This window comes from Diuraphis noxia, unplaced genomic scaffold, assembly GCF_037042655.1.
Source record: "Diuraphis noxia isolate RWA-SAM2 unplaced genomic scaffold, SU_Dnox_SAM2 contig0004, whole genome shotgun sequence".
NCBI lineage: Eukaryota > Metazoa > Arthropoda > Insecta > Hemiptera > Aphididae > Diuraphis > Diuraphis noxia.
Genome location: NW_028301714.1, coordinates 35,676,641 through 35,701,328, shown reverse-complemented (window position 1 = coordinate 35,701,328; position 24,688 = coordinate 35,676,641). Strand labels below are relative to the sequence as shown.

At 30.3% G+C, this 24,688-nt stretch overlaps 1 protein-coding gene across 1 annotated transcript in view; it reads left to right on the top strand.

Annotated features, from left to right (window-relative positions):
* The first annotated feature begins 413 nt into the window (after positions 1-413).
* LOC107168569 (homeobox protein caupolican-like) overlaps positions 414-24,688 on the top strand; it is a 65,339-nt gene continuing 41,064 nt past the window's right edge. The window contains exon 1 of the mRNA XM_015518033.2: positions 414-1,313. Within this exon, the coding sequence (XP_015373519.2) occupies positions 1,062-1,313 (252 nt within the window). The 5' untranslated portion in view covers positions 414-1,061. The remainder of the gene's footprint in view (positions 1,314-24,688) is intronic.

Genomic DNA, 24,688 nt, shown 5'->3' with positions numbered 1-24,688 from the left:
AATCTGTGGCGAAAGGATGTGCGGTGGTTATAGTGACCGTATTAATATTGGAAGAGCTTGTTCGGAGTAGGGGGTGTAAGAAAGGAGTGGATTTAGTGTTTAGGGGTTGTTTTATGCGGAAAGTGGCGCCCGGGGCAATTTGTCGTTAATCCAAACGTACACGGGTATACACACACACACACACACACACACGCACGCGCACACCCGTGAACACTCACGTGACATACTCGCACACACACTCACACGCGACATACACTCACAGACCATTGTCAGCATGCGTATATACATCGGGGCGAACGGTGACGTAATCAACCTATCAACGAGCGGAACGCGCGCGCTCGTACGGGGCCGGGCCAGCTCCCACACACACACACACAAACATACACCAACACACACGCACGTTGTCCGTCGTTCGCGCGCGTCGTGCTTACCCGTCGTCGTCGTCGTTGTCGTTGTCGTCGTCGTCCTATAGGGTATAATATAGTCGTCGCCGACGTCAAAGTTTCCCGTCTTTTTCTCACTCACTCTTTCTCCGTTTCACTCCTACGTTCGCCGAGTTTTTTATCTCACTTCTCACGTGTGTTTCCGATATTGAAAAAATATTCGATCTAAAGTTATTATTTCGATCTAAGTCAAATTATATTAATAGAAGCTTACTGTAATATAAATATGTATATAATACATTTTTTATTCGCGTGCCTTCACTGCATACATCCCTTGTAGACTTGGGTGACTGCAGTCGTCGCCTCTCATAACTCTCAACCTTCCTTCGCCGCAATTTTTTTTTTTAAATTTGGACTCATCATCATATAACGCACGTGTGTGCCACGCGTGTGCACTATGACCTAACCGCGTCCGACCGCCGCCGCGCCGTCCGAACCCCAACGACGACGACGCCGCCGCCACAGCCGCTCGACGCGCGCCAACCGTCTGTAATAGATTACACACAAACGTGCCACGCCGGGTCGTGCTAAAGTGCGATACAATATATATAGTGAGTACGATCGCGTCTACATAATACAATATAGTATTTAATATAATATTTCGCGGCCACCGTCACCATGATGGACCCTTTTTACTGGGATCACCACCAACAGCAGCAACCGCACCACTATCACCATCACCTGCACCAGCAGCATCACCAGCCGCCACCACCGCCGCCGCCACCGTTGCTGCAGCCTCACTCGCAACAGCAGCAGCTGGACCAACCACAGAGATTACAGGACGGGACTTCAACAGCTGTCGCCGCGGCCGATACTCGTCAGAACGACACTGATAACGCGTCCGACGATTCGTACCTGACGTCTTCTCAAGTGAGTACCTAAGACCACGACGGTCGCATTCATTAGAGAATTTCTCCAATATTATCAAACTGCGAAAAATATAATACATTCCGTGTTTGATATAGATTTTTTTTTGCCAATTATTGACGACCGAATATTCGAACATATCAATAATTGTTGCATACAGTTATATACTTAAATAAATATTTACAATGTAGATATAGGTATCATATAGTACGCGAAAACAAGTCACATTCTTTTTCAGTCGCATTCGTTTAAAAATAACGCATGTTTGCTCTATCTATATACACTCGTCGTCGAAAGTTATATAGTAACACGCCATTACCTATATGTTTTATATTTGTTTATTTGTATCCCGTGAGTTGCTGTCAAATAGTTTTGAAATACCAACATCAAACTTTTATCAAACCTGACAACTTTTTTGTTTTAAATAAAATATGGTTTAAGATTTTCATAACTTGTTTGACACTACATATATACGTGAACGAATACTAATTCTTATAGGTATTATTCCATCATTTTCAGTAATAACTAATAAATGACCATTTTGAAATTTAAAAATGTTATTTTGTTTTTGTTTTTGATTAATTAATAAAAATAATGTATAGTATATATTTCAATTAGGTATCTGTCCTATAAAAAAAAAAATGTACAATAATTATTAGTTTTTAAATTTACTAATTACATTTTTACAACATTTTTTTATGTTAAATTAGATACGTTTGAAAAAAAAATGAATCTTTTATCAATTTATTCATGTGTCTATACCTACTTAATGCTTATTACTAAAAGTTATTAGGTAGGTATACATTTATGATAGGTTTATATAAAATTGGTTTAATAGTTGCGAAGTATAAATAGTCGAGAGGCATAATAAGTACATATAAGTTTTTAACCAGACGTAATAAAACGCAATATTAAAATGGATTTAAGTTTAAAGGCTTGTTACCCTCATACTATACTAATCAATTCGTCACGCTAATTTGATGGTTTTAAATGTTTTGTCAGCATGTTTATAATAGGATTGCTATTCCCCTCTATACGTATCGAATATCTATAGTCTTTGTAAATATCACAGTTCAATAAAAAGACACAAATGTTAAAAAAGTATATTTTTCATAATGGTTATTCAGTTCGTCACACTTTTTTTAAACGATCGTTTTTATTAATTATAGATTATTATACATGAGTACCAATTTTAATATAAGTTATCGATTAAAATAATTTGTACACGTAAGATAATTAAATTGTCACATTATGTATACAGTTGCGGCACCAGATGAATGATTATGGCACTATAAACAACTGATATTGTTAGTTAATCAAAATCAGAATTATTTTATAATGAAGATTTATTTACCTTTTTTTTTTTGATTTATTAGTTTAAAAATAAATAGCAGCTATCGTTATTGCTTTCCATTTTTTACCCCACGCAACCATCACTATATATTACTATAAAATAGATGGGCGTGTTGATTTGTGTTCAAACGTATTATTTAACAATTTTCAATATATTTTATTCACTTCAGTGTTGGCGTTTGATTGAAATCTATTAAGTATTTTGTTAACATAATATATTATTAGGTAAATGTACATAGGTAGTATCAAAATAATTTAAGTACTAATTTAATATTCCAACTATATGCTATTATCAAGATTAGAATTTTAAATTTAAATAAAAATAAGAAAAGAATTTTTAAGTTACATAACTTATTGACGAATAAAATGTAAACATAAGTATAATAAATATAATATATTGAGTATACCTATATAAAAATTGAATGTAGGTACAATAAATATCAATAATTATTATCAATTTGTAATTAAATGCGTGTCAATGTGATTAATAGAATTAGTCTAGAACAACATCGTTTATCGATAAAATATTATCCACAAACATTTACATAAATTATGAAACTATATAATTATGGAAAATTGGATTTTGTAATTTGTAATTCATAGTAAATAATAGAATCATTATGTGTTAATATGTATCCTGGAGAAGAATATTTTGTACCTGATGATTTTTTTTTTTTATTTAAAACAAAAACATTGTTTTATCTACTATACCTTTAAGCAGACCTTATGGTGGTAGTAGAGTGTTACATGTTAACAACTTAAAATTACTTATATATTACAGTAGCATATTTAATTTAATTAAACTTATAAAAGAGGAAATACAAAAAATATGAATTTAAGTAAATAAAGTTAGAATCTGTATCATAGTTATCAATTAGAAAAAAACCAACTGCAAAATAACTATGAACTGTAGTATAATTATTAAAATATTGTATTTACCTTTGTCTTGTACAACACTTAAGTATGCTAAAAATATGTTTTTATTTAATACATAGATTATCAACAAAATATGTAACAACATTTGGGTGCATATTGGCTTTAACTATATTCAAAAACTAAACTTTCATGAACTTTGCATGAACTTCCATAAAAGTGTCAAATTATGTGTAAAAATGTTGCTTATAACTAATATCTGACAAAATATATAAAATAAATTTGGTTACTTTTGATAAGAATTATGCAAAACATAAGCACTTTAGAGTGCCAGGGTAGTGGATTGTAGATAATTCGTTAATATACAAGTGTATTTACATAATATGTGCCCTAAAAACAGCAATAAACAAAATGTAAAATGACGCGAATTGTAAACAACTGATTTGAATAGATACTGAATTATTAGGACATTTGCAATTTTTGGATAAATTTTCATTCAAAATTAATTTCTATGGCAATTTAATATTCGTATGAATTATATTAATATTCGGATATTTTGTTTCTTTAAATTCAACACAATATATTATATATTATGCATAGCATGGTTTTCAATTAATTTAAGATTATGAAAAATTAATATATTAATTTAAATCATATTATTTTATTTAAATAATGTTTATCTAATACTCCAATAACACACAATAAATTGTGCCATTATATAGGTACTGTAATCGTATTTCAATAAAATAAAATAATAAAATATAATGGGTAAACCATAGAAATTATTACGCATGAAATAATCAAAATTAATGAGCTGGTTATTGTTTTCTCCTGGTATAGTATTTAAAATTATTTTGTTATTTTTAATCACCATTGTAAACATTTTTAATGAGAGATAGCTTCTTAAATATACCTATATTATGGTTTATCAATTTCTGGTACTTTTATGTTAAAATTGTATAATAAAGGTAGATCCGGTATTTCAAGTATTATAACGCCACCATTTGTTTGTATGTTTGAATTATATCGTACACAAATGTAGTACCACTAGTTTTTTGTAAGAATAAGTCGTTAAGTATTTAAAATAAGATAATATAATAACTAACCCTTTTAATTTAAACAGAAATAACAGGGAGGAAAGAAATTAACATTGAGATAGTTACTGATATAAACATTAAATTAAAAAGAAAAATGACTAAAAAAAAATCGACGTCAAAAATAATTCATCAATTTTGAATATAATACGAATATTAGCATATAATAAAATTACCTATATATTCATTGGTACTGCATAAAAAAAAATCAATTTTATCATTAAATGATTATTTGCATATTATATTTTACTATCTTAGAAAAAAAATAATTAGAAAATAATATAACAAGCTATAATGACCAATGTCACCGAAATTCAATTCAAATAAGAAAAGCGATTTATCAACTTATTTTACGTATTTTCATAAAACTAACCAATATGATACTTGTTTATTTTTATATGGGTTTTGACTACAGTAATGAAAATAATAAATTGCATTATTGTTGAGTATAATATTTAATGCGACAATTTCGTTTGTCTATAATAATAATACATTTAATAATTACAATTTAAATACTTGCAATTAATTTTAAAATATTTATAAACTTATAAACCTCAAAAATGTAAATTATAATGAAGTGATATTAATATAGTAAGCGATCACCAATATATAGGCCACTGTGTAAAATATTTTTTGATGTGTATTAATTATTAATATATTATACGTATATTTATGTATTAATGTCCTATATACCTACATAGTTTTTTTTATCCACTTTTACAGTTTTACGTGATTCCATGTAGAAAGTTCTACATATGTATATTTATATTGAAGTTAATGAAGCACTAATAAATGATCACAAATATTTTATACAACTCTTTAATTATGGTATCTAGGTTAATATTTTATAACATTTCAAAAAAATATAAAACTTAATACAGGCATATACAGCGCGCATATTAAATGTTTATTTTTAATATAAATGTAAAAGTAATAGTTTAAACTTATTAAAATATTAAATAATATACCTAATATATTAAATACTATTATAACTTGTCAAAATTACATTACTAAAACAAAAAGTAAATAATAATAATTGTTTTAAATGTTTTAGTTTTTACTCTTATATTTTCTCGAATGTGAAATTGGGCACCCCTTGATTGATTGTCCATCAATAATTTCACTTGATTTTTATCAAAATTTACTACTTTAATCATAGGTAATCTCAAATAATAAGTCATATTAGGTAGGCCTATCAATATTACAATACATCAACAATTTAATTTCATAGGTACTTCAGATACTATATTAAAGATTAAAAATAATGCCTTAAATTAGGTTATTTTTTGTTGCTTAAAATTTCTAGTTTTTTTTTAGAAATAGAGAATTGAAATTTGAACATAAAATTCATGTTGTTGGTTATATAATAATTATTAATAGGAGGTTACCTAACTCAACCTCGCCTAGCCTGTCTCATTAAATTATGGTAAATTGATTTTTGCTCCAAATAAATGTTTTTAAAATGAGATGATTTAAAATTTATTTTAAATGTTTATTACAGATAGGTACTACATAATATTTATTGTAATGAGAACTTGGCATGTGTAATAGGTAAACTGTATATTTTATGATACCAATATTATTGCTCAGGCTCGTGCAGACTCCGGAGATGAGCGAAGTGCACGAGTGTACCACATCACTTTCTATAAGTCGTGCAGTTCACGGTACTTAAAAAAAATTGCGGAAGTTATGTATTATATATTATATTTATGTGTTTTTTGTTTTGAGTGTAGTTACCTATAAAATTAAAAAAAAAAAAAAACAAAAAGATAAATGAAAATCAAAGTTTTCCGACAGTTTTTACATATATATATATATATATATATGTATGTATATATATATGTAATATGCTTATATTACATGTGTACACTGTCAATGATTTCTTGTAAGTATAAGAACACATATAGACTTACAATGAATCCCCAGCGTGTATATGTACCTTTATATGTTGACTTTTGGTGAAACTTGTTTTGTTTCCTTGCAGTCAAGCGCACAATGAGATCGAGTGGTAAGAGAGAAAGAAACATATTACATAGAGAGAGATAGAGATTTGAAAAACTGCGATAAATTTACAAGGGCGACGATTTCAACGGTAATCCGAGCATCGTACACTTACAGTTTAATAATATTATATACAATATACACAAATAATAATATAATATACATATATGTTACACATAATACATATGGGGCCCCGATATAAATGCATATAATATACTTTATATACTCGTATATGTGTTTGTGTGTGTGAGAGTGTGTAATGGAGAAATTTATAGCCGGTACCTGTGTCAACTTAATAGGGGTCTTCGGGGTCAGGTGGTTTTCCCTTGGCCATCGTGCTCACGGGGGGTTTTGCGCCGGCCACCTGCAGCGGGATCTGTTTATATGGCCGTTTTATACACACACGCACACGCTGGCTTTGGTAGTGTCTTAAACATACAAACGCATATACACACACACACACATGCATAAATGTGTATGTACATTTTATGCATATAGTGTACCACGATACAGCCGGGGGTAAATGAACAATAGGGGCACATACACACTATGTTTGCACACAAACGGGGAAGTTAACTTTTGACACCGACCCAGGAAGTCCGTGCAAACGGTAAATTTTATAATTAAAAACGGTTACTTAATATTCATGTGCCTGCGTTTACGCCCCGTTTTGCTCATTCTGTGAACCCGTGGGAATCACACACGCACATAAAAACACTATCACACACACGGACGCAGCTACAGTACTACGCACACACGCCAATAATCCCCGTTTAATCGAATATTAATTTTGGACAATTGTATTAATTCGTCTCACATTTATATATTGCAATAATACTTCTTTATTTCACATTTTTGAACTTCCCTTTTTATAAGCCTGTAGTTGAGTTGAATTCAAAAAAGTAGGTATACCTATGTTAATTACTTAATTTAAATATGAATAATTGAATATATAATAATACTTAGGTAAATATTTGATTATAAATTATAATTGTCTAAATTATATATTATAATCAACATTTATTAGAAAAAAAAAAGAATTATGTTAGGTAGGTATATCATAAAATAACCTATTCATACGATCAAAATACAAAAATTCAAATTAATAACCTTTAAAATATATATTTCCAACGTGTAATATTGGTACCCAGTATGAATGTTAGAAAACTATGTAATATATAATATCTAACACAAACAAATAATATTAAATAACAAATAAAGGACTTCCTGAAAATTCTTAAGGTAAATTTACAACAGCGTAAAATATGGTTAATTTAATAATTAACCTATAGTAGGTAGTTATTCGTGTATTATATTTGATAGTCTTATGATAAGAATACAATTTTCATAAAACACTTCATAATTTAACACGAACGCTGAATATTGATTCAAAAAGTGTTATTTTTTAATTCCGATTATTAGCGAACAAGAATATTTATATTTCTTATATAGTCAATTTATAAGCAAAAGATAAATCAAAATTCATATGGACTGTTATTATTTTATATTTAAGTTGCATCAATGGTTTTTACATATTGTCTATTTGCATACTAAATGTGTATCAATATAAAGGCTTGAAATGTAATTGTCTAGGAAAATAAAATAAAGTATATCTAATGGAAAATACCACAAACGTATGCTTTTGATTTCTGTGATAAAATGTTTATGAAAAATTTGGACACATAAAGCATTAAGGGACATTCACGATTTTGTTATACAACAAATATTTTATTTGCATTCACATACTATACAGGTTTATTCCCTATAAAATACCCGATCATGCAGATTTTTAATTACTCGCTAATATGCTAAATAAAATAATTTTTCATATACATACGACTCGTATGATACGAGTATAATAAGCTAATCCACAGAGGATTTAAATATCACACCCTACTTCAGATTGGAAGTGTTTTATCAACAATAAATACAGGGGAAAATGTGAACAATACGCAAATATTAAGCTTACGTCCTACACGCTAAGAAAATAACGCTACAAAAATAAATATTTTTTTTAAAAAGGGCAATTGATTCAATTTTATCATAACTATCATCCTTGAATAAAGTCCGTTAAATAGTTTAAAAAATAATGTCAACTTATAGGTGGTACCCACTGTCTTAGTGTTTTAACATATAGCATAGGTAACAATTTATGACCAAACGAGTACACTACAATAGATAGATAACAAACACAAAACATTCAAACGACCTGGCGTTGGGGTTTTTGTTCAATTCGAAAGCGATTCTAGATCGCAATCAGAAAACGCATAAAAAACATTATACCCGTTTTATTGGACCTCTTTCATTCGGGTTTCATACACTATTCCTTTTACCTGACTAAAATGTAAGTGTTGTTAAATTATTATACATTTATTATACATATTACGATGTATGTATAACTGATATCATTATTCAGATCAAAAAAGTTTTATCGCGAGTATAGTTTAATTGTATAATGAATCTTTCTCAAACAACCTGCAAATGTCATACATTTTCATAAATACATGTAACATGAATATTTATTTTAAGATATTAGGTAATAACTAATAGGTAAATATGAATATATCATATTATTATATTCATATAATGCTTAACATTAAACTATTACTCTAACATGGGCAATCGACACAGTGACAATGTTCCTGAAAATGCCAACCGGAAACATGGAAAAACATAGGCGTTATACTTACGTTAAGAAATACTGAAGTCCTTATAATGATTTGAAATATAGTAGAACATTTTTTTTACTTATATTTATTATGTTATCGGTTAACACGTATAAAATATCAAAGTCCCAACTGAATGTCCATGTTTTGAGTGTATCCGTTTTGTAGAACCTATTGATGCTGAATGCGACCAAACTCGTAGTCCTTTTGATTTTGCATTAACTATGAATAAATTTCTTCTGTATATATGGCTGTATATTTTATCATATACCTAAACATTTTGAATACACAAAATAGGAACACCGTATAAAACACTTTGAATTTTAGGTAAGTTTGAGGAATCCTTTTTTTTCCTCAGAAACCCAAGTAACAAGAATAAAACGATCATAAATATTTCCTTGTATACGTAGAACTGAGGAATAGAATATAATATGAAAGGATCAACATATTGGGGTATTGATATTATGGATCGACGACCGACTGACTCCTATTTAGTTCTTACCCAGTTTCAAGATAACCAACACGATTTTTCATAGTGTCTCGCCATTGGTCTCTTTATTGGTACATCGGTTAATTACGCAGCTGTTTTTCTATAATTTAATTTACTATTGAAATCCATAGGCATCAGATTTGACGGTTTAATAACATACAATATGAAGACTTTTCGTGAAAAATCATTGCAGGCCGTAGGGTTGAATTGTTTATGCTTTTATTATTATTATTGTTTGTTTTGGTTTTTATATTTACTCGGATAAAAACGCCCAAGTACACTATATATACACCTTGTGTACAACTATTTCCAACAGCGAACATAAAAAAAAAAAAAAAATCATAAAATCGTAATAATAAAACCCCATCAAGGTGTATAATATTATTATTATTATTATTATAATGTAATAAAATATACATTGTCTGACGGTCGTCGTAGTGGGTAGGTCGGAGTGGACGGCGCTGATGGGTGGACTGGACAATCGAAGGGGCGTGCAGCGTGGTGACATATTACGGGCCTAGGGGCACAATGCCACTTATAGTATAGCCCTTCATAATTCATTAGCGACGGACGAGGCGGCGGGCGCAGAAAACAATTCAGTAGCCTATCATTAGCAAGTGGATGGTATTAATTAACGGGTTTTGAAAAGGGACACGGTCAACAGCTAGCTAGGGCAGTTGCAGCGGAGGCTCGTGGTGTGTGTGCACTACAGGAACAACGGTCAATATGTCACACAACCCTTCACCGCGAGTGACCACTATCACCGCCGAAACTGCCGTTATCCCCCTCCCACCTCCCCACACGGACACCGACTGTCGTATACTCGCCCACTCATCCTCGTCACAGTCGCGATCGCTATTTTTAGTCATACGAAATATCTGTGGACAACATGGTTGTGCTTATATAACATATATATATATATATATATATATATATATATATATATATATATGTACACCGTATAGTGTACGAGTTTGTGTGCAGTGCGAGTGTAACACATGCCATCATCAATCATCTCCATTCAACTGATATATTTATGCTCGAAATTACTTAACTATAAGAGTATCATCCACATCAAAAACATTAAATAATTTTGGGTTTTGGTTATTTTTTTTATTTTGCTAAAATAATTACTACCAGGTATATAATATTATATATCTACGATTCGAGACCAGTTAGCAGAAACGGGATTTCCAAAATCCAAATTTTCTATTTTATACGATCGCCATCACTGCAGTTCACTATATGTTTACATCTTACAGAACGTAACAAATTACATGATGAATCATTGTAGTTATTTACTTATTCACAATAAAATATCTACGTAGGTACCTAGTTTAACATAACTTATGACTTTCATAATGTGGATTCTGCATACATAAGTACATACCTAAGCATGGATATATCCATTTAATGGGAATCTCGGAAAGAAATGTCCTGAAGTTCCTCGAAACACACTTGGAAATTAAAGAGAACCATAACTTCACTGCAGTATAATAAAGCTAAATAATGGTGAGATATTTCAATATTCAACTATTTAATACTAAATTTAAAATCTAAAAAACACTTTCACTGCTAAAAAAATAAAAACAAAACATTAGGCTTCAAATGGCATATGAACACCTTCAATGTTGGGTGGCGAGAATCGATACTATATGAATGAAACTGATGAGTTCCATTAAAATTATTTGATTTTTATAGCATTAATACAAAGAAAAAAACGTTGTAGGAATTAATTAATTTAAAAACACTTTAGTCCAAAAAATTTTTTATAATAGTTAATATGTATATAATTAAATTGAAGTTTATTATCTGACTTTGCCGGATAATATATGTAATACCAAATTATATTATTGAATAGCTGCTATAACTATAACTATTGAAATTTATGAATAACTCTAAAAGTGTATTTTGGTTTTAGATCACCTTAGCTCACGAGCATTTGAGTGCCAGTGTACCTAGCCTTGTGAACTAATCCGGCTGAAGTGGGCATATTCGCGTGTGGTGGATTAGATACAACGATTGGTGTATTTCGGTTTAGTGTAACTTCGCATGAGTTAATCGGATTAAGCGTAACCCGAAAATGAAGAATTTAAAAATACGGCATTTATTATTATTATTGTCAGTAGGTATAATATATAGCTTAATTTGCATCAACCTTTTGAATATATCTCGAAGAAAAAATCTGAAATTTTTGTACAGAGTGCCAAACCTATTATACATGTCTATATATTTTATAAAATAGATAAATAAATACATTTATTTATTTTTATTTTTTAGATACAGTATTTTAATTTATTCGTTTTTACACTAAAATATGGGATTTAATATGAGTAGGGACAAAATATTGTATAATATCATTACCTTCTGTCCAAGTTTATTTTTCTTCAAATATCCGCTTGAATTGCTACTGTATATTTTATACTAATACCCTTAGATGGCTCATGTGCAGTGTGAAATAATAATCTCCTTAACGTATGTTGTATAAAATAATATAATAAGGATGAATTTACCTGCGTTAAATGTTTAAATATATTTTGAATAATACGATTTGTATTTTAAATTAAGAACATACTACGGAATAAAAGTTTTGTGATGTGTATATTATATATTTAACAGTGTTTAGCTATTTCATAAAATATATTTTCAACGTTGAAACTGAGGTTTATACACGATGTACCTACTTAGATTCCTATATAATATACATATTTGTATTGTGCGCAAAACAAATATAATTTTTTTCAAATCGTGTTATAGTGTCTCTTTTTAAATTACCAAGTATACCTATTATTAAAAAATAGGTATAATAGGATATTGTATTCTTTGATCGAATTAATCGTTTTAAGATTCTCTTACTATGGATACTAACGTTTATTATGAATAGTTGGTTAAAATCGAGAAATGTTTAAGATCTATACATTTTTAAATGATTAAAATGGATATTATATTGGATGGATGTGCATACGATATGCATAAATACGATGCATTACTGCAGCGTGTGTATTATTATACGTAACGCATTTACTATTAACATCATAATATTATGTGTATCGTATATATATATTTTTATAATGACAATAGCAATTACGCTATATTCGCTTTTACATTTTCTCGGGCGATCTATCATGCGCGAGGACCGGACATTTGCATATTAACATAACATAACATATGTATATATATATATATAATGTGGCGGGAGTGTCAAACAAATATTTTGGGGAAAGGAAAGTTTGCTGGTGAATTCACTTTTAGTAAACCACATAAATGTATTATTGAAAATCGACGTGATGTATCGGTTCCGGTTAAAATGGAGGGTATTCGACAAAATTCACTACATCAAAATATTATATCACAATAGTAGTGCTTGCTATAATGTTTATTATTATGTGTTATTGTAAAACACAAACAACGCATAATACAATAATTATTAATACGGGAGTCACATAAATTAGGTGCTAAACTAATGATATGATCGATCTACATAATATTGTGAAAAGAAAAAAAAATTAATATAACATAATATTTTACATATATATGTATATACGTATATCTGTATAATGTATAATGTATACAAACACCGAAGCTGAATAGCGCCGGACAGTCCATTATAATATTCTTGTAGCGTCGTCGAAATCGTTATACTTTCACTGCGTATTATTATTATTATTTCAGTCATTTGTTACGCGTGCCTAATGGAATCGTGATCGACCAATAATAATATTGTCGTGCAGATTCCACTGGGCGTCTCGTCTTGCAGACGATTTATATTCATTTCATTTCTCGCTCTGTTGATCTCATAAAACGTCATGCCGTTCAAATGTAAGTACCATGTGCACCTACAGAATATTTTAGATGTAACCCGTGACAGAGGAAGAATGTACAACACAGAACTGAACATTTTGCCGTCGTTTATTGTGTATTTGTGTAAGACGTGTGTAAGAACACCAAAAAGCCGACCTACATAGCCGTTCAAAAACTTGCGAGTGTACCTGAGACATAAAAATTGTTGAAACGTCAATATTCATCGACTATTGTCCGTGTACAATATCCGTGTCACGTATTTTCAAATTCTTTGAAGTAACCAGTGCAAAAATGTCCGTCACACGAGTCACTTGGACAATGCGGAAGAACCCATATCGTATACGAGTATATACATAGATCGTATTTTATTGTTATTATTCATTTTCGTTTTAGACGTTTTTGTAAAACGTCATTCCTCTTTAAATTCTCACGGCGTCAGTATAGTTATTAGGTACCCAACAGCTATACACTTCAATAAACAGTGATATGTCATAGATATAATATAGTATAATAATATTATAATATAGGTACTATATACGGTGTACAATATAAGTATATCATTAATTTAAATTTTCGGTAGGTTTACTGACAGTTTTGATTCTTTGTGGTTATTTTGATGCATCTATATCTTTATAAAAAAAAGGTACCTCTTCAATGAAATATCCGTCGTTTTATTATTGAATGCTTATTATTTTATGTTATTGCTTATACATATTTTTAGTTGTTTTATAAGTGTTAGGAATTCATTTAATTTTGATAAGACTGCAGACAACTATACCAAAATATGTTTTTTTCGACGATATAATTATCCTTATATAATTTTGAATAATGTACGTTTCTGTAAATCAATTTCATATTTATTGTTTTGTTGAAATAACGTTTTTAATTTAAATGATTTCTGCACTAAAATCTATTTCCAAATCCTCTATTATAAGCTTTGAAGTGCATTTATTTCATCAAACAATATAACAGAATTCCTTTGATGAGAATCAACATATTTAAACATCAAAAACAATAAAACTACATAAACTTCAACATATCCAATTATAATTTATTCGCATACTAACTTATGGCATAATCAGACGTTTTGTAGAAGTGTAGCATTTAATTTTTTTTTTCTCTCTTGTCATGAAATATTTAAGATTATATTTCTAAGTCAGATGTAAAACATATTTTTAAAATCAATTAATAACAAAAAGCCATATATTCAAACTTTATGTACCTTCGGAAATTTTTCCGCTCCCTTCTTCACTGTAACAGCATAGCCCTCATTAAATTATTGCCATCATTACACAAATGGTTAAGAGTAAAAACCACCGAGCAATGAAGCGGAACTCGTTGAAAATATTTTGTGAAAATCTGCGTCTAAATATTGATATCTATATTCTTTACATTGTTTTTCTCTAAATGTTTCTAAATATTTCATTGTTTTTTTTTTCCATTAAATCGCAATGTTGCGTCCACACCGAAACGAAAAAAAACACTAAAATATCTAATATTATTATGTAGTTGCGGTTACACGTGTGCATTGCGACCGAGTAATTACATCAGTTGATATATAGCAAATTCACTGTGGCCGGCAGGTTCAACGATGTCGCATTTTCTCCGTCGTGCAGTGTTATTACTACGATTTGGAAAAAAATCTCTACAACAGCGGCGGCGGCGGCGGCGGCGGTCGTAATATTATTATATATTTTCCACGGACTTGACATACAGTGACCGACCGCATTTATTAATAAATCGTTAGCCGCGCGCGTGCACAATCATAATATAATAAAACCGTATCCAAAATGTATATATTATATTATATATTGTAAAATAATTATATTCTAATGTCCGCGAACGTATACGATACGATATTAATAATGCATTAATGATATTATATATATATATATATATATATATATACCTCCCTGCGACCGACACGATCGCCGCACACCACTGCCATTGCAGAAACCCTGTGGCACGCCGCTGCACCTGTGTCCGAAACGACGAGGCCAAAAAACCAGTGACATCCGCCGCTCGTGTTTTTTTTTTTTTCAAAACCATTTTCATTATGCATTATATTAATGCGCATAATGTATGTATGTATGTATATTCTCTATATATAGTGCACGATTTACTGCATCATACCGTTCCGACATACTTTTACTGCGCGACACTGTTTTCCGGTGTCGGACACATTTCTACACTATAATATGCAACATAATGTATATATTACATTCAACTATGTATATATGTGTGTGTGTACCTATGCATTATTATTTTTTTTTATTTTGGCTACTCGGGATCGTCGAAAAAAATAAAACCTTTCCACCGAGAAGCAGCGGAAAATGTGCTAACCACATTCTATAGGTATATATTGTACGTGCAGGCTAATAACACCTTTTCGGTGAAACGAATAACATAAACGCATTGTTCAAACACCATTAAGAGGTCCCATTATAATAGCGTTTCACACTGATGCGGCTCCGCAAGGTGGACAGTGGTGTAGTGTGTAGGGTCAGTAATAGTATATAAGTAGATATACATATTCCACATAGACATGGTAGCTGGAATAGTACACCTATATGTTATATATATAGGTACCTATTATAGTTTTTGACCTGCAGCTCATATTATATTGTAGGTACCTATATGTAGGTAATGGCCACGTAAAATATACGTACCATAAGGTATATGCCCCTTTATAATATTATATAATATTGTTATATATGTATTATTATTGTATTATAATATACGAGCACGCCACCGGCGGTAGTGGCGATGGACAAACGGGCGAGCGCGATATCGTATCGTTTTAATTGCTGCGAGTCACGGCTGGTGTTCAACGCCGTATAAATTATCCAAAAAATTCGTTTTTTCGTTTTTGTTTTTTTCACTATAAGGTCTTATATGTACGGAAAATAGCATAACTACCTATCAATGTTTCTCTAACAAAACACTGACTTGAGCCCTTTCTAATTTCGCAGTTGTGAACAAAGTCAATGTTAGGCTGTATTATTATTATTCATGTACCAGATAGTTGTATAGAATCGAACTAATAATATTGTAATACACCAGTCTACATTTCACCGATCAATTATTATTATTATAAAAGTATGCATAAGTAATAGGGATAATATACAAGACCTATTTATAATCTTCAAGTATCTATAATACGTATACTTCCAACGTCCAAACAATAATATACTTACTTTAAAATTAATTCACTTAACAAACAAGCAGCTTTTAAATCAATATTTATTGATATAGTAGGTATATACAGTATACACTATGGTATATGCTAACTTAGTATAGGTTCGCAGTTCTCATTTTCTCTCATTGTCCGTTTCTCTTTTATTGCGTTCTCGGACCCTCAATTCAGACACTTTACGACCATTGTTAAAATGATATCATATACGGTTTTCGCCCCCCCCCCCCACCGTACTATATAAGTGAAATCTAAAGCGTATTTTTTCACAAACAGTCCTGTCCATTTGTATGCAAACCATATAATAATACATAGTGATTTCGTAGGTCCTCAGATAAAAAAAGTTTATGTATATATTATGTTTAAGTATAACACGATGGAAAAATAACACCGACGAGCCACATGCAAATTTTTCGCAATTTAATGCAATTGTTATATAAGTTTGTTGTTCCACAATAAAACGCGTTGCTCAGTAACTGTTATTTTATATTATACATAATATCTATAAATATGTATATATACACAGCAGCAAGAAATGTTTTTTTTTTTTTTTAAATAGGTACAATAATAAACCACATCATATTATTTTCAATGGGCATTATATTATAATACATAATATATATATATATATATACAAACAGTGATATTGTATAAGTGCTGCAGTTGTACGTTGTACATCATATTATTATTCTGTGAACCGCCCTACCATGAGGGAATATTTTTAAAGTGGAAGAATATTTATGTATATACATAGTATTTATCTATATGTGCATATGTAATTATGTTCGCAGGCTGCTTACGTTCATCGTTTGCAGTTTTCAGTTTTCTTATAAAATCCTACACGGACAACCGCGAAAATATAATATCATAACAGATAGATAGCTAGTATGCATTTATTAATATAAAACGATATAATTATATACCTAATAGTATTATTAATATTCAATACACCATATATACTATCTGGCAGTGCCAAAAAAAATTATTACTCATATCAATTTGTAGATATTATGAACAAATAATTTAAAGTGAGACTTAGTTCCTAACTTTGCAGGCTAAGCTATCCGCTTTTAAAAGCAGTTATTTATTACCTATGTATTTAGTAATAATAATTATCTATGAATTGTTCAGTTTATACAAAAACTAGACAAGCACACACAATTATTTTATTTATGGTAAAACAAGTAAGTTTAAATAAACAATAATACATATTATATGGCATGTGATATTATACGACTGCAACTATCATAATATAATTACTTTCCTCAATAAGGTGATACCATCTTTAAACTATCATGATAGTATAGTTATCACGATTACAAGTTACGCTACTACCCGAGTTTTACCTAGTTATTTTTCTCCTTTAACTAATTCCTCGTATATGTACTTAATAGTTATCAGAAAGATGATTCTGCATGATAATTTAAATACAGTAAAAACTGTGTTGACGAGCACCTGTACATATAGCGGACACCTCTCTTGAACGGGCAATGTGATAATATCTGGCATAAAAATAATAGGTATTTCAATGTGCCTGACTATGACACTTTTGAAAGACTCGTGATTGTCCGTAGGTTTCACTGTTTTTACATTTCATTTGCAATGCGTGTATGGAGGTGAAATAAACACATTTCCACTGATGAAATAGAAATAACAAAATTATGTGTGCGAGTGTGTGCTGTATGCGCGTATGTATCGTATACCATTTTCTAGTATAATATTTATAAAGATATACGACTCGACAAAAAAATAACAAATTTAAATGACCAAATCTGTGTAAAATACTTTTGATTTTCTCAATGGTTTTGGCTTAATAAAATATTTGAATAAAGGTTCCGGTTCCGGTTTCAGAGTTATTTTCAATACGGCCCCAGTTCTTGAATAATTTTGTTGTACGTAGATCGTTCAAAATATAAGTTATAGGTTCCTATAGATATTTTTCGTATGTACTTTGTGCTGTTTCATAATATGTACATATGACGTATTATACTTCAATGTTTAAGTCGTCTGTCGTGGAATGGTTTATAGAATACAATAATAATTGTGAAATTGAAATGGATACTATAAAAATCACGATCGAACAACGAGTACTGTTACACCGCGTCGCATACCAATATATAACAATAATAATAATAATGCGGTTGGCGATATAGGAGGTCTCAACAGCTATATAGTAATATATAGATCCTGAACTGTACACATACACACACACTATATTATATATTATTAATATAGGATTTTATATAAATCATGACAGCAGTACGCACTGCGCGTCATCACGATCGGTATACCTATATATTATTTATATAATATATTGCAGCGGTCGCACAAATCATATGCATAATAATAATATAATATGTAGCATTTATATAGATATGATAAAGCCCACGTATATAAGGCCGTTACAAATTTATAATCGACGGTTGTCCGACGATATTAATATAATAATATGCGAGTTGTTTTTTCGGTAATGCTCGAAATATCGCTCGTCATCGATTTAATATATAGGTAATATTAAAAATATATAAGTGTGCATACACTATGTTACATAATATATATACGGTCTCATACGATGACTACTATATAATAGTCTATATATATATTATCTATATGTCTAACTGCCGTGCACACACAGTAGTGAAAACGATAATATAATAAAAAGAACACGTGTAATTTATGATAATAGAACACGTTTAAAAGAAACAAAAATGAAAACAATACCGTAACTAATTAGAAAAAAAAATGTATATATTAATAGTAATACACTGTATATACATGTATGTTGTATATATATATATATATTTATATTATACAATGCACACTAAGATTTTAATATATATTATATTCTTTGTGGTTAATTGGTCTGTATATCGCGCGGTATCTGTATAATAATATAATGTGCGAATGTATATAGACTACCTACCTATTTACACATAAAATACGCCGACAAACCGCTTCTTTTAATTGCAGCCTCCACCGCTTTTTCCCGCAATTAAAAAAAACACACACACGCACGCGCGCGTTACAGCCAAGTCAGCGTATTATAATAATATATAATGTGTGCAACGAGCACGCCGTATATTTTATTATGTGATTTCCGACAAGGTCGCGCGCGGCTGCAGCTCCACTGCACAGCAGTCAATCAGTACCGGCAAGTCTTCGGTTTTATTGGCCGTGTGGACGTGGCCAAAAGCGACTTCGCCATTTTATACGTACACGCATACCCGCACACACGCTAGCGTGCCCAACCGCCAGTATAAGTACAACAACAACAACAATAATAATAATAATAAACCTGTGCAATGATGTGTGTGTGTGTGTGCCAAGTACATACTATACTTCAGCGCGAGTGGCGAAGAGGATGAAAAATAATATTTTAATATACACTTTGTATATATATATATATAATATATACATATCCGTCGTACCTACCTATAGCCACGGTACGAAATACTACCCACTCGGATCGGTGCGCTGCCGAGGACCCGACCAGTTAATAATTTTACCTTTTTTTTTTTCTTTTTTATATATATATCAGAGAAGCCTGATCGGGTTTTGAATGGAAATCGAATAAGGAGTATATTATTATATGTACGTTCACATATACGTGCGGTACACGACCACGGCGTCGCACAGACATAATATTACAACATAGGTGCGGCCGAACTGCGGATTTATAACGTTTATATACATATACGACTCACACGCGCACACACACACGTCATGCATCGACCGTATTGCGTTCGCGTGGTGCAGCACCTCTGTCTCCCCGAATAAGAGATATCGGTTTCCAAGCTCTTGTCGTGTGTGCCCTTCTGCGAGTGTTCGTATATATACGTCGTCCTACCTGTATATAATATACGTATTAAAACGCATATATATATACGCACAAGTATATTATATGTCACCGGTACCGTCGCGGGATTATAACGCGCGCACGCACACACACATCAAACAATTGCTTGCGCTATTTGTATGTTATATATCATGTGCCTGTGTGTGTGTGTGTGTGTGTGTGAGTGAGGTTTTTTTATGCGTGTGTCCAGATGAAAACCGGTATCGGTTTCCGCCCGTCTGTCCCCGAAAATTTGTCACACAACTCACCTGCACCAGACTGTCGCGCGGTGTATTTACGTTTTTTGTTGTTGTTGCTGTTCTTCATTTCGACAGCTCGGGTTCGGGTTGTACGTATATTATACTATGATTGTGGTGTGCGAAGAAGAAGACTTTCCGATTATAGTATACCCGTCTTATCCCATCGATATATACAGTACCAATATATATGGCAATGGATATATATATATATATATTTAACATCGGGTGTCATAGGTAAACATATTATACATCTGTACCATACACGCGTGACACGAATACCCCCATTAGGTATACTTGCCACACGTATATGATATACATATGACGCGCTTTAGGCATATATGAGTGTTTACCACAAGCGGACATAATAAAATGAAGACCCAAAAATCATCATAAATTCATAACAAATAGGTTGCAGCCTACAGGTAACATATTACTATAAAGGTATGTCGGGTGGACAGTTTTTAATTACATATATTACCTATAGTTTACATTACTGTACGGAAATATGGTTGTTAATGTAGTCTCGGCGTCTCACCATAATATATTTTTTTTATTGTTTTACAACAAGGTTATTAATAATGTGAAAATTATAATGTACATAGGGTGATTTTTACAATGCAATATTATTTGTCTGTTTGTCACCACTCACAACAATTAATCAAATTTCCATCTATCTTTTATTACGTTTAAATTAAATAATACCTAACAATAATAATAATATAATAATCTATTCCATTTGGGAACAACTTTTATAAATTATAAATCACATAAAAATTGTTACTATCATTTTTTTATAACAATATACCTAATAAAAATTAAGATCTCATATACGAAATATACATATACTATTGTAAATTATCTACAATCGACATTAACTTAAATTGTATGAAACATTTGATATTAATATTAACAATAAAAAACCATTTTTTTTATGCGTGTACTCTATAATATGTTACGATGGTATTGTTTTTTTTTCATCCACTTAATCGGTTTGAGATTATTTTAAGTGTCGGAGTGTCATATATTATTGCCATTTAATTATTTTAATTCATACATATTTACGTGTATGTGTACCTATATGTATTTATGTATGTATGTATGAGTGTGCGTGTATATATAAATATATATGTATGTTTGTTATTTGTACAGCATTACAAACATAATAATAAATAATAATATACAAAAAATAAAAACCAAGTAATTCGGGTTTAAATTGTTTTTTACGCTCATTGATATGAATGCTATTGTAAAAATAAAAACGTACAAAATAAAATATAGGTGTGTGCATATACATATACATACATATATATATAGTTAACGCATATAGATGACAAAAAGAAATATAGCATCTCCTCCCTTTTTATGGTGATATATTATATATACATAAATATAGGTACCTATAATTACTTTATGTACACGTTACTGCTATACATCATTTATTAGATAGATCCCCATCATCATCCTGGTAACCACGGTTTTCTATTATATGCACCATATAAATAGTTTATTATCGTTCTGATTAATTTCCATATACAAACAGATGCTTAATCACGTTATATTTTATTTATATACCATTTACTTATAATAAGTTGTATATACATATAAATTGATTAATGAATACCCATCATTGATTTGCATGCAATAAACGTTATATTTATTATGTATCTCTAATAGCCAGTTTTTCGTCAGTTTCTAGTTAAATACATTATAATTTATATTACATACATGGGTACCTCCGACTATAACACTGCATAGTCACTCAAAAATTGATAAAACTCTTCATGCTTCTATATTTTGTATAGATATCTATACTATCTACATCCTACATAATATACTACATGCATATACGTATGTGTATTAATATGTAGCCAATATATAGGTACTTATATTTATAGAATATAGGCTAAAAGTGCCTACCACTAAAGTTAACGTACACATGATAATTCATAAATAATATGTATTATATAATATTGTAAATACCATGACAATAATAATAATAATATTTATTTATTAAAAACAAAATATTTGATACAAATATAAAATTGCGACATTAGTCTACTCACTATATTTTGAATGTGAGTAGGGTTCAAGACAGAACAAAAAATAAACTAAACAAAATTACACACGATTAAACAATTAAATTAACAATATTTTTCAATTAAATTATATTTGCATCACATAGCGTTTAAGATAACATAAATCATAATTATTATGCAGGTCTTCAATATAGGATATAATAAGATTGTGTTTTATATACAAAAGCGCAGTGGTTGAATTGAAAATATTAAAGAATAGAGTTTTTCTAGAAGTCTGAGAACTTGAAAAGAACTAGATTCCCTACTCCCTATGATGAATTTAGCACAACTAAACTTTTGTTTGGATGTTGAGGATCAAATCTTCCACCCCCTCTTCAACAATCAATCCTCAAATAACTACAATATACAATAAGTATGCTAGTACAACTACTATAATATTATGTAATTCATTTCAAAAATTATATTTGTTTAGGGTATGTATATATTTTGTTAATCCGATAAAATAGTATGGTTAGTATTATCTACTCTATACGGAATAATCACCGTCCATTTATCTATTTATTGTCAATCTCAAATGTTTGAGCTGATGAAAATACAGTTACATGCAGGGAATTGGTTTTTGGTAGCCGTACATCAATTTTATACATAAACCTTACACTTAAACTTTTATTGGGTAGACCTACTTTTATTATTTTACCTTTTAGATTACAAAATGATCTTAAAATAATATAATGCAATGTTAACTTAAGCAGCGATCGTCACTTGTCGGCTTGTCGCATAAACATTATTGAGTTTAACCAAAAACTGTATAGGCAGTTCTTTGTCGTGATAACTGATTACTATGTACTATTCAATACGATTTTGCAAAGTATAAACATTTTTAAAAAAAGTGTATCTTTTTAAAAATATTTTGTAATAATAATAACATACGACCCTCCTCATAATTACAATGAATATAATTTGTAGGTAGCACACTCCTCCTGTAATAATAGTTGGTATATGTTGCAAGGTATATATACATATCTATTATAATATATAATAAACTCAACCAGCTATATTTTTTCAAACAATGAGTTCACATCGAAATTCTAACGAGTGATACTAAAATATGAATAATATAAAATAGGCAATTCATATTATATAATTATTAAACATAATTGAACATTATGAATACATTGTACCTTTAGGTATATACGAGTATATACCTATATATCATTAATTTATTAATGTATGATAAAATAATAATATAATTACCTATTTAAATTTCGTTAAGAATTTCGTATGAGGCACTTAGACTGAAACACTTCCTCCGATCAAATCTAAGTAGGCACCTATCCGTTTTAGTTATATAATAATAAGTTATGCGTACATAATATGTATGTGCAGCAGTAAATATGGCAACTTCCGTGTGAAATTCTTATTGACCAAAGACTATATAAACAAACATAATAATATATTCAATATAAAATAAACAAAAGTGGGTTAAAATATATCAATACCGTAACCAACGTTTAATTTCACTGATGTATACTTACATACTTTTGTACCATCACTATAATACCATGTCAAAATGAACACCGTTTATGCAGGTACCTTCCTGCGACATGTATAATGAAATGAACACTGCAATACGATTCTCGTGAGTATTATTTAGGGCTTCGGCTCCAGAACAAAGTACCATTGGGAAAATTAACCGAATTCAACTCATAAAGTTTTAATCATAAAGTAATTTCTCGTTTAACAATAATTGTATTGATTTTTACAGCTTTTTTTTTT